The sequence below is a fragment of the Hemiscyllium ocellatum genome, chromosome 44, assembly GCF_020745735.1.
Source record: "Hemiscyllium ocellatum isolate sHemOce1 chromosome 44, sHemOce1.pat.X.cur, whole genome shotgun sequence".
NCBI lineage: Eukaryota > Metazoa > Chordata > Chondrichthyes > Orectolobiformes > Hemiscylliidae > Hemiscyllium > Hemiscyllium ocellatum.
In genome coordinates, this window is record NC_083444.1 from 23217467 (window position 1) to 23230207 (window position 12741).

The 12741-nt window shown below is 45.5% G+C and overlaps 1 protein-coding gene across 2 annotated transcripts in view; it reads right to left on the reverse strand.

The window, feature by feature from the left end:
* The window catches only part of LOC132835150 (misshapen-like kinase 1), a 289538-nt gene extending 279299 nt beyond the window's left edge, over window positions 1-10239 (reverse strand). For both annotated transcript variants that reach the window (XM_060854484.1, XM_060854483.1), the window contains exon 1: window positions 9848-10239. In XM_060854484.1, the coding sequence (XP_060710467.1) occupies window positions 9848-9904 (57 nt within the window). In that variant the 5' untranslated portion in view covers window positions 9905-10239. The remainder of the gene's footprint in view (window positions 1-9847) is intronic.
* Window positions 10240-12741: the final 2502 nt, after the last annotated feature.

The window sequence follows — 12741 nt, forward strand, 5'->3', positions numbered from 1 at the left end:
GGGGTGTGGTATTACAGTCAGACTGCTAATCCAAGACCCAAGAAACGTTCTGGGAACCTGGATGAGAATCCTGCCAGTAGATGGCTGTCCTGAAATCAATATAAACAAAATCTTAAATTAAAATATCCAGTCCCTCTTCATCTCCATCCGCCATGACCAGGGCCTCCAAGCCCTCCGTTTCTTCCTGTCCCGGCATCCCCACCAGCACTCTTCCACTGATACTCTTATTCGTTCGGCTGAAATGATCCTCACCCTCAATTTCTCCTTTCAATCATCCCACTTACTCCAGAAAAAAGGGGTAGCCATGGGCACCCACATGGGCCTCAGCTATGCCTATCCCTTCTTCGGCTACATAGAACAGTCCATCTTCTGGAGTTACACTGGCACCAAGCTCCACCTTTTTCTCTGCTACATCGATAACTGCATCGACGCCACCTCGTGCTCCCACAAGAAAGTTGAACAGTTCATCAACTTCACCAACACCTTCCACCCTGACCTTAAATTCACTTGGACCATCTGACACCTGCCCCCCCCACCCCACCCTTCCTGGACCTCTCCATCTTCATCAACGATAACCGACTCCATACTGACATCTTTTACAAACTCACCTCCTCCCACCCGACCTCCTACAGAAATGCTATCCCATATTCCCAATTCCTCTGCCTCCAGTGCATCTGTTCCCAGGAGGACCAGTTCCTCCACAGGACATACTAGACGGCCTCCTTCTTTAAAGAACGCAACTTCCCTTCCCTTGTGGTTGAAGATGCCCTCCAACGCATCTCATCCATGTCCCGCACCTCTGAACTCGAAACCCACACCTTCAACTGTAACAAGGACAGAACCCTCCAGTCCTCACCTTGCACTCCACCAACCTCCACATAAATCGCATCATCTGCCAACATTTCTGCCACCTACAAATGGACCCCACACCAGGGATATATTTCCCTCCCCACCCCTATCCACCGTCCGCAAAGGCTGTTCCCTCCGAGACCACCTGAGAAAGTCCACGCACCCCCCTCCCCCACCCCCCACCCCCACAACACACCCTCCCCTCCTAGCACCTTCAGCAGGAATTGCAAAACCTGCCCCACACCTCCCCCCAAACCCCACACCTCCCCCCCTCACCTCTGTCCAAGGCCCCAAAGGAGCCTTCCACGTCCAAAGTTTCATGTGCACTTCCATCCATGTCATTTACTGTATCCGTAGCTCCTGATGAAGTCTCCTCTACATTGGGAAGACCAGACGCCTCCTCACAGTGCGCTTCAGAGAACATCTCCAGGACACCACGCCAATCAACCCCACCGTCCGATGGACAAACATTTCAACTCCCCCTCCCACTCTGCCGAGGACATGCAGGTCCTGGGCCTCCTCCACCGCTGCTCCCTCACCATCAGACGCCTGGAGGAAGAATGACTCATCTTTCACGTCAGAACCCTTCAACCTCATGACATCAATGTGGGCATCACCAGTTTCCTCATTTCCCCTCTCCCCTACCTGACACCAGATCCAACCTTCCAGCTTAGCACTGTCCCCATGACCTGTCCCAGCTGTCAATCTTCCTTCCCACCTACCGCTCCACCCTCCTCTCCAACCTAACACCTGCCTCACCACCTCCATCCACCTATTGCACTTTCAGCTACCTTCTCCCCAGTCCCAGCCCCCAACCCAGCTCTTCAGACGCTGCCTGGCCTGCTGTGCTTTTCCAGCACATCTCTAATGTTGACTCTGAAATTAAGAATCTAGTGATGACCATGAAACCATTGGCAATTGTTGGAAAAACTCATCGGAGTTACTGATGCCATTTAGGGAAGAGAAACGGTCATGCTTACCTAGTCTAGCCTACATGTGACTCCAGACCCACAACAATGTGGTTTACTTTTAGTTGACTACTAGGCAATTAGAGATGATCAATAATTGCTGGTCTGGCCAGCAATGCCCTGATCCCATGAATGAAAAACTTTCAAATTCCATAAACAACTGCCAACCCTTGAGATTCAATATTATTATTTCATCCCATCATTCTCTATGTAACAAAGCAAGTTCTAGTCTTTGCAGCATAAGCACAAGGGGAAACTAAATATTGCCCAACAAAACTTCTAGGTGAACATAAACATCTGAACTGCATTGTAAATGTTACATCGACCTTTTCCAAGTCAAAAAACACCTTATAATAGGTACAGGAAGTATCAACTTAGGAATTTGTCCCCAGTGTTACTGAAAAGTCAATTGTGCGCTAGCAGGAAGTACCTTTCTTGATTGGTTTCCTTTGGCGTTTTGAAATGAACCGCAGATTCCTTAAAGTAAAATACTTGACTATTTCATCAAAATAAAACTTCCTACTACACCATACAATACACTCGAGGACAAGGAGTTTCCAGAAATTCAAGTGTTTTAAATCAGACACTTTATGGCTCATACAAGTGCCTCTCCTGCCACCTCTTGAAGGCCTGGACTTGCATTTTTTACAATACCTTCAGTAAAATATCCCAAGCAGCACTATAGATGAATTGATAAGATCGTTGGAGGAAGTGAGGTGAGGCTGGTCTCACCCACTATTACAACAGACTTAAAGGAATTAAAGCTTTCGCATCAACAATTTGATCTTAGAATTATTGATGTAATTCACTCTGACACATGAAAGATATTAGACCAGGTGACCAAAAAGGGGCTCGAGGAGCAAACTGCAGACACAGCAGCAATAGTAGAGGCACCTGTATAATGGAAAGAAAAATCTTCCAAATGGCGAAAAACCAGCAAGCACAATTGTGATGTATGAGCAAGACTTGTTATGTTGGGACACAAGCAGCAGACTTTCAGAGGAGCTCAAGTTTAGAGGGTGAGAGATTGGAGGTCAGCCAAGAGCACTTGAGAATGGCAGAATTGAGAGCCAACAAAAGGACACGGCTTCAGAAACTGGTGAGCTGAGGCAGGGATGGAGGTTGGGTGCCTTTAGGCAGTGCTAGAGAATCAAATTGTTTCGCTAACTAAAAGAATCATGCTGTTAAAGTATTTCACCCCTCACTCCTCAGGACAAACACAAGAATACCACATTTCAAAAGGGAACCAGAATTTATACTGAATGAGAAGAAAGTGTGAGCAAGTCAACTTTGATCATTCAAAGTGCTGCCATAGACAATGCACCAGTAAACTGAAACTGGAGGGTAAACATTGTTCACATTGGCGCAAACGACATAGCTAGGAAGACTGACCAATGTTTTGCAATGACAATTCAGGGAGTTAGATAGAAAACTAAAAAGCAAGACATCTAGAGTAGCAATCTCAGGATTACTCCCCGTGCCACATGCTACTGAGGTGAGAAACAGTGACATAATACAATTGAACATGCAGCTAAAGAGATGATGTGAGGGGTAGAGCTTCAGATAACTGGATCATTGGGATATTCTCCATGGAAGATGGAATCTGCACAAGAAGAACCATTGCACCAATATCCTGGCAAGGAGGTGTGATAGTGCCACATGAAAGGGTTTAAACTAGTGTGGCAGAGGATTGGAAACCAAAACAGCAGGTCAATAAGTGTACAGATAGGGGAAGAATTCGAGACTAGGGCAAATATAGCTATGAGGAAGAACGGTCAGGGAGAGGTTGCTGAGCTCAGTGAAACTGGAGGTTTGAACTGTATTCGCTTCAATGCAAGCTGTATAACACACAAAATGGATGAATTTAGAGCCTGGACTAATGCAGGCAATTATTATGTTGTTGCTATCACGGAGACATGGTTTAAAAAGGGACAGGATTGGCAGCTTAACATTCTGGAAAAGTAATTATTTAGATGGGACAGAGGAGGAAGCAAAAGAGGTGGTGGGGGGTGCAGAGAGTTGCATTACTAGTTAGGAAGCAAATTACAGCTGTGCTGAAGTAGGACACCCTGGAGGGATCCTGCAGTGAGGCATTTCGGTAGAGCTGAGGAAGAGAAAGGGTGCAATCACAGTGCTGGGATTGTACTGCAGACATCCTAGCAGCCAACAGGAGACAGCGAAAGAGATACGTAGTCAGATTCTGGAAAGATGTGAAAATAACATGGTGGTTGTGGTGGGTGATTTTAACTTCCCCTACACTGACTGTGACTCCCTTAGTATCCAGGGTTTGAATGGTAAGCAATTTGTTAGGTATATCCAGGAGAGTCTTTTGAAACAATATTGAGATAGTCCAATGAGGGAGGGGCCATACTGGGCCCGGTATTGGGAAATGAGCACAGTCAAGTGATCAAAGTTTCAGTGGGGGAGCATTTCGGGAATAGTGACTATTACTGTGTACATTTTCGGATAATTATGGATAAGGACAAGCATGGAGGTGTGTTAAACAAGGAGAAGACCAATTATAACCAAATTAGGAAAGAATTGTAGAATGTGGATTGGAAGCGAGCATTTGAGGGCAAATCCACATCTGATATGTGGGAGCCTCTTAAAAACCAGCTGATTATAATGCAGAAAGGCACGTTACTGTGAAAATGAAGGCCAGGAATGGCAGGAAGCAGGAACCTTGAATGACGGGGAATTTATCAGCCTAGTTAAAAAAAACCAAAAGTCTAGGCAACTAAAAACAGACAGTCTTTGAAGAATATAGAGAAAGTAAGAAGGAGCTCATCAAATAGGGAGGATGGAGGGCTAAAGAGACCATGAAATCTCAAGGCATTTTATACACATATTAGGAGCAAGAGGATAATGAGGGAAAGGACAGACCCATTTGAGGAGACAGAAGGGAGGTTACATGTGCAACCCAAGGAAGTGGGGGAGATCCTTAATGAGTACCGTATATACTACAGTAAAAGTTAACCTCAGATAAAAGTTGACCCACTATTTTCAGCCAAAAAATCTGAAACTTTCCATACATCTCGTGTAAAAGTCAACCTTAGTTCTTCACTGATCAATATTTATGAGTCGAAATATTATCCTGCACAAAAATGTTACAGTAAGGAATTTTTTTTTCCCATGCTATTGTATTTTGGTGTACACTTCACACCAATTTGGCATGCAAGTTTAAGACGCATCAGGTCAGAGTTAGGTGACAGCCTTCCCTTGTGTGCAGCTCAGCTTGTTTTTTCTGTTGCTCTTTTTATTCGTTGAGAAATTAATTGGGGTTCTGCTAATGATATGGTATTTTGGACTGTAGCATGAATTTCAACCCCTCAAAAGTAGTATCTATGTAATAGTCAACCCCATAAATTAAACCTTAAAAAAAAGTCCAAAAAAAACTTTACTTTTACACAGGTATATATGGTACTTTACATCGGTATTCACCAAACAGAGGGACAAGAGAGATGTTGAGATTAAGGAAAGGAGTGTGAATACTCTCAAGCAGGTCAATGTAATGAAGGAGGAAGTGTTAGGTGTCTTAAAATACACTGAAGTAGAAAAATCCCCAGAACCAGATGGGAACTATCCCAGGATACTGTGTGAGGCAAGGGAAGAAATAGTTGAGGGTTTTAACAAATATCTTTGGCCTCAGGCAAGGTTCCAAAGGTCTGCAGAATGGCCAATGTCATTCCTTTGATCAAGAAAGGAAATAGAAATCATCCAGATAATTACAAGATGGTGCACCTAACGTCAGTGGTGAAGCTATTGAGAGGCAGGATTTATTCACATTTGGAAGCAAACGGATTTGTTAGCGACAGGATTGCAGATTTGGGCACAGAAATGGCAGACAGAGTTTTGGAAGATCAAATTCAAGTGTGAATTATATAATAAATGGCAGAACCCTTCCAAGCACTGACAAAGGGATCTGGGTGTTCAGGTCCACAAATCCCGAAAAGGGGCAACACAAGTAGATAACATGGTCAAGAAAGCATATAGCACGCCTGCCTACATTGGCTGGGCGCTAAATATAAAATTTGGTGAGTTACGTAACAGCTGTGAAAAATTTTAGTTAGGCCACAGTTGGAATATTGCATGCAGTTCTGGTCACAACACTACCAGAAGGATGCGGATACTTTGGAGAAGGTGCAACAAGAATCAAATAGGATACCAATCACGAAGAAGTTTGCACTGATTCAGTAAAGAATGCACTGAAATACATAACCAAGCATCAATTTGTTGCAAGAACAAAAGCTGTTTTCTAACTTCCAGTATTTTATCGAAAAACATTCTTGATACCTGTGGCACAACAAATCAAAGGCAATGGAGGGAGGCACAGGTGAGTGGAAGGAAGTGAGGAGGCAGAAGATATGCTGGGGAGAGGAGCATCATCATACACATGTGCACGAGCAACAGTCTAGAAAGGAAACCATTAACATCAGTCAACATATATCCTAGAACAGGAAACTGGTGATCAAGTAGTTGGATGACAAACTGTTATCAACACATTTTCAAATGATTTCACGAGGCTCAGTGTGTGGATAAGAAATAAAAGGACAAAGGATTGATCCTTCAGGAAATCCAGTAGTTGGGGAGGGATTAGAAAGAGAAGCTACAGCCAGAGATTCTTTAGCAATGACTGTATGAGTAAGCAAAAGCAGGCAGTGCCACTACAAGAGGAGTTGTTGGAGGATAAATGATTTGGTCAGTCATGTCTAAGACTGCAGACAGATCAAAAAACAGGAAGGATTGATAGATCGTCATAACCAGTTTCTCTTGGATATTTGCGACCTGAACAAAAGTTGCCTCAGGGTTGTTGCAGGGAAAGAAAACATATTGGAAGTGTACAAAGATACAGTTGTGCAAAGCAACAGGACAAATTCTTTGTCCTTGGGTGGAGCTTTTTCCAGAACTAGAGGGCATAAGTTTACAACGAGGGGACGAAAATTTAAAAGGGACCTAAGGGGCAACATTTTCACACGGAGGGTAGTACATCTGTGAAATGAGCTGCCAGAGAAAGTGGTGGAGGCTGGTACAATTACATCATTTAAAAGGCATCTGGATGGGTATATGAATCGGAAGGGTTTAGATGGATATAGGCCAAGTGCTGGCAAATCGGACAACATCAGTTTCAGATATGTGTTGGGCACGGACAAGTTGGACCAAAGGATCTGTTTCCATGCTCTTTGGACTTGAACTGTGATAACACCTTCAAAGACTTTGGAGAAGTAAAAGCAAACGATTTACAGTTTGCAAAGACTAGTATTTTTCTCTTCCTGAATTTTTTAATACTTTGTTTTAGGAGTGGGGGGGGACACAAAGAGATGATCTGTCTGAAAAGGGAACCATTAACATCCACAAACATACTGCCCAAGAGGTAATCAGGCAGCCAGATAGCACACTTATCAATAGGTCTAACAGCCAGATTTAAGTGACTCAGTAGGTCGAATGATTGCTTCTGAATCATATGGTTGCATTCAAGTCTAGACTCCAGAACCTGACTGCAAACATTGTGTCTGACACACCTGTACAGAAATGACGTAGTGCTGTATTGTTAGACAAACATTCATTCTCGTGAAATGTTGAACTGAGGACCAATTCGCTCATCTGGACACATAAATAAACTTTTATAACAGAAGAACACAGATACTTCTCACGTTTATTAGCCAAGGTTTAGGACTTAAGAACAGCAAAGTTACGCTGCAACAGTATGAAATGCATGGTCAGGGTAGACAGGAAGAAATGTATTTTCCCTTGATGCAGGGATCAATGAGTAGGGTGGGGGACACAGATTTTAAAACAAAGGGCAGAAGGTTTAGCAGAGTGAGGGGAAAAGTTTTTTCACCCAGAGGGATTGTGGGAGTTTAAAACTCACTGCTTGTAATGGTGATTAAGACAGAAACCTTCCTAATATTGATGAATTAATTTGATGTATCTTTGTGAAGCCAGGACAGACAAGGTTGGAAAACAGGAGGAGAACAGCTTGGTGCTCGTTTTTGACAAGTGTGGACATGGGGGGCTATAGATTTGACTCTCACACAAAGGGAGCAAGAAATTCACAACACAATTGCCAAAATACCAGTGAAATTCCTTGGAAAATCCATGCAACAAAAGGGTTGTTATCTTAATCAAGCACTGTAAACCAACAGCCCTAGATATAAACCAACAATGCTAGAAAGAAATGCCTAAAATGCCAAACAAAAAGTTTGGAAACATCAAGAGAGAGAGAAAGAACTTGTTTTATCCAAAAACCATTTTTAGAAGTTACACATCGAACAAACCTCAAGAATAACGCTTGGAGAAAGCAAAATTCTAAAAGATGCACAGTTGGATAGGGTCAATCGGGTCATCTGTACCTATGAGCTTCTGTTATAGTCGTGGGGTGATTACAGTGCTGGAGATCATTCAGCCTTCAAATACATGTAGGCAGATAATATCAAAGGATGCTGGCAAACAAATGATCAGAAATGCCTTGCAGAGAGAACGAGGAAATGCAATGCTAAGGGTCAACCTGACTATTTAGACTAAAATTCAGCTGGAATCATCAGATGATAGATTACAAGGAAGTCAATCCCAAAAAAGTAAAAAAAAAGGGCACAATGATTTAGATGCCGCTTGGCACAATATATGAAATAAAAGGGGCATCTGAATGTTTAAATTGTACAATGTAGATCAACATCAAACAAATGTGAAAAGCTATAATGCGAATGTATAACAGAGGCCCCTAAAATAATGAAACACAATCTTATTTAAAGGCCAAGAAAACTAATTGCAAATAACCATGTTGGTTTCCCCATAATATATAAAATAATTAAATTTTAATTTTATACACTACTTGACAAATTTCTAAAAGCCTCCATCCCACCTTTGTTATGTAAAAGGCATGGCATATAGCTGCCTTAAGATGGGGTGCTGTTCAAAAAGAACAAAGCAAGAGAACAGGGATGGGAGAGGGGACAGAGAACCGTGAGATGGAGGTGGGAGGAGGGAGATTAACGGGAAACAAAGAGGGAGGCTGGGGAGGAGGGGGCAAAAATGGGAAACAGAATACTGGGGAGGAGGAGGAATTCAGGGTCGAGGGTGAGTATTGCAGAGAGGGTGGACCATGGTGAGGGGGTCAGCATGGTAAGAGGTAGGCGAGAAGAAAGGAGAATCGTGGGGGCAAAAAAGGGGAGAGACGGGGAATTGTGGGGTGGGGGAATTGTGGAGGCTAGGGGAAATTGCAGGCTGCAGGAGACAGTGCCAGGGGGAGCATGGAAGGTGGTGTGGGATGGAGGAGGGGCAGGAATTGTGGGAGGGAAGAAGTGGTGAGGGTGGGCGAGCAGGAATCAGGGAGGGGTAGTCATGGAGGGTGTGGGGGTGTAATCGTGATGGGTTAGGCTGACGAATAATCATGGGGGGGTGCAAAGGTAATCATGGGAGGATGGGGGTGGTAATCTGGGGGAGAAGAGAGGAATCATGGAGGGGTTGAAGGGAATGACAAATTAAGATCAGGAACTGGAGCGGGAAGACAGGTAATCATGGGGGGAGGGAGTAATTGCAGGTGGGAGGGGAAGAGGCAATAGTTGGGGGGGTGGAGGGAGAAGAGGCAATCTTGGGGGGGTGGAGGGAGGAGGGGCAATCCTGGGTGTGGTGGAGGGAGGAGAGGCAATCCTGGGTGGGGGTGGAGGGAGGTGAGGCAATCGTGTGGGGGGTGGAGGGAGGAGAGGTCATTGTGGGGGGGAGGGAGGAGAGGTCATTGTGGGGGGGGTGGAGGGAGGTTATCAGGGGGAGGGGGGAGGTCATCGTGGGGCTGGGGGAGGGGTAATCGTGAGGGAGAGGAGAGGAGAGGGGGAGGAGAGGGCGAGAAGGTGTCAGACAGGGTGGGAAAAGGGAATCGTAAGGGGAATTGTGAGAAGAGGTCAAATCGGGGTTGGTGACGGGGAGGAGGGGGAATGGGTGGTGGGGGGAATTGGAATCGGCGGAAAAATGGGGTGATGGGGGGGGGGGGGGTGAGTCAGTAGAGGGGACGGGCAGTTGTTGGTGCTTTGCCTTACCCGGAGAGCCGAAAGGTCGATGTCGTCCAGACTACGGGCGGGAGGCTCGTTCGCCATCTTCCTGCGCCGGTTGATGGCCGGGGAAGAGATGTGCGGCCCTCTCTGTGCTCAGCAGAGGTAGAGGCCCAGGCCCGGGCCCGCGGCCCCGATTTCACAGACTCTCAGGCGCCGAGCGGACACTGACTGACGGAGCGGAGGGTGACGAGGGGGACTCTCCGCCTGAGGCCTGTTGTTAGTCTCCTGTGGGTGTGGGATCGGGGGCAGGTTGAAGGGGGAACCTGTCCTTAAAACCTTGGGCGGAGACAGCTGCCACTGCTGAAGATATGCCACCGCTCCGTCCTCTCCTCCGCCTCCATTCCCGGCTCCAAACGACAGCCTCCTCCTCCTCCCTACACCCCCCCAACCGGTAACCAAGGGCAACGTCGCCGACACGCCTAAACACCTGACGTTTAGCCCCGCCCCATGTGTGACCTCATGGGCCCGCCCCGTATATGACATCTTTTCCCCCGCCCACGTAGACGTCACGTTCACCCCGCCCTGCCCCCAGACCAATCGGCACAACAAGCAGGACCGACATGACCTCTCCGCAACGTTCAGCTTCCGGTTCCGCCCCTCCTTCAGGTTAAGCCCCACCCCGTTTTGTCGTCTATGGCCATCCTCACAAAAGCGCGAAGAAATCAAACGTCATCCGCCCGAGCCCCCTGGTTAATGTGTCTGATTGACGTCATGGCGCTCGCACCTGCCGCACGTGGGTTTGCGCATGGCGCCTGCGCATTCCGAACTGAACGTGTGTTCAGTAACAGGTAGGTGGCCATTAGCCTCCAGGTGAACTCCAAATGAACCAAAGGAAGGCCTCCCTGTATAGGAAATCAGAGAGACGAGAATTCAGTATAAGGACCTTATTGGGACTGCTCTCACTCAAACAGAGGGAGAAGGTTACTGGTGGTAACTTGACCTCTGGTGAGGGGAAAATGGGCCTTCAATTTTATACTTCAATGTAACATGCGCCTCAATCTAATGAATACCTCAGTTGAGCGCACACTTCAATCATACAGTCATAGAGACGTACAGCACGGAAACAAACTGTTCAGTCTAACTAGTCAGTGCTGACCAGATATCCTACATTAGTCCCATTTGCCAGTATTTGGCCCATATCCCTCTGAACCCTTTCTATTCATATACACATCCAGATGCCTTTTAAATGCTGTAATTGTGCCAGACTCCACCACTTCCTCTAGCAGCTCATTCCATACACACACCACCTTGTGTGTGAAAAAGTGCCTCATTGGTCCCTTTTACAGTTTTCCCCTCTCACCTTAAACCTATGCCCTCCACTTCTGGACTCCCCCAGCCCGGGGAAAAGACCTTATCTATTTACCCTATTCATGTCCCTCATGATTTTATAAATGTCAAGGGAGCCCCAGTCTATTCAGCCTCTCCATGTAACTCAAACCCTCTAACTCAAATAGACAGTAGGTGCAGGTGTAGGCCATTCGGCCCTTTGAGCCAGCACCACCACTCATTATGATTATGGCTGATCATCCACAATCAGTATCTTGTCCTTGCCTTATCCCCATAACCCTTGATTCCACTATCTTTAAGAGCTCTATCTGTCTCTTTCTTGAAAGTATCCAGAGACTTGGGCTACACTGCCTTCTGGGGCAGAGCATTCCATATATCCACTACTCCCTGGGTGAAGAAGTTTCTCCTCAACTCTGTTCTAAATGGCCTACCCCTTATATTTAAACTGTGTCCTGTGGTTCTGGTCTCAGCCTTCAGCAGAAACATGCTTCCTGCCTCCAGAGTGTCCAATCCATTAATAGTTTTATACATCTCAATCAGATCCTCCCTCATCCTTCTCAACTCAAGTGTATACAAGCCCAGTCGGTGCAATCTTTCAACATATGATAGTCCCGCCACTCTGGGAATTGACCTCGTGAACTATGCTGCACTCCCTCAATAGCCAGAATGTCCTTCCTCAAATTTGGAGACCAAAGCTGCACACAGTACTCCAGGTGCGGTCTCACCAGGGCCCTGTACAGCTGCAGAAGGACCTCTTTGCTCCTCTACTCAATTCCTCTTGTTGTGAAGGCTAGTGGATATACACTAAACCCACTGGCTCTGCCTTGTCAATCTTCATAGTTACATCCTCAAAAAAATTCAAGAAGATTAGTCAAGCACAATTTCCCCTTCATAAATCCATGCTGACTCTAACCTACCCTGTTACTGCTATCCAAATGAGTCGTAATTTCATCTTTTATAATTGACTCCAGCATCTTTCCCATCACTGACGTCAGGCTAACCGGTCTATAATTCCCTGTTTTCCCTCCCTCCTTGAAAAGTGGGACAACATGAGCCCCCCTCCAATCCGCACAAACTGATCCTGAATCGATAGAACATTGGAAAATGATTACCAATGTGTCTACGATTTCTAGAGCCACCTCCTTAAGTACCCTGGGATGCAGACGTTCAGGTCCCAGGGACTTATCAACCTTTAGACGTAACAATCTATCCAACACCATTTCCTACCTTCTATAAATTCTCTTCAGTTCATCCATTACCCTAGGTCCTTCAGCCACTATTACATCTGGGAGATTGTTTGTGTCTTCCCCAATTAAGACACAAACAAAGTATCTATTCAACTCTTCTGCCATTTCCTTGTTCCCCATAATAAATTCAACCATTTTAGTCTTCAAGGGCCCAATTTTTTTTTTTCTTCTCACATATCTAAAAAAAGCTTTTACTATCCTTTATAATTTTGGCCAGTTTGCCTTTGTACCTCATTTTTTTTCCACGTATTGCCTTTTTAGTTATCTTCTGTTGCTCTTTAAAAGTTTCCCAGTCCTCCAGCTTCCCTCTCATCTTTGCCACGTTATTACAACTCTTTTATCCTT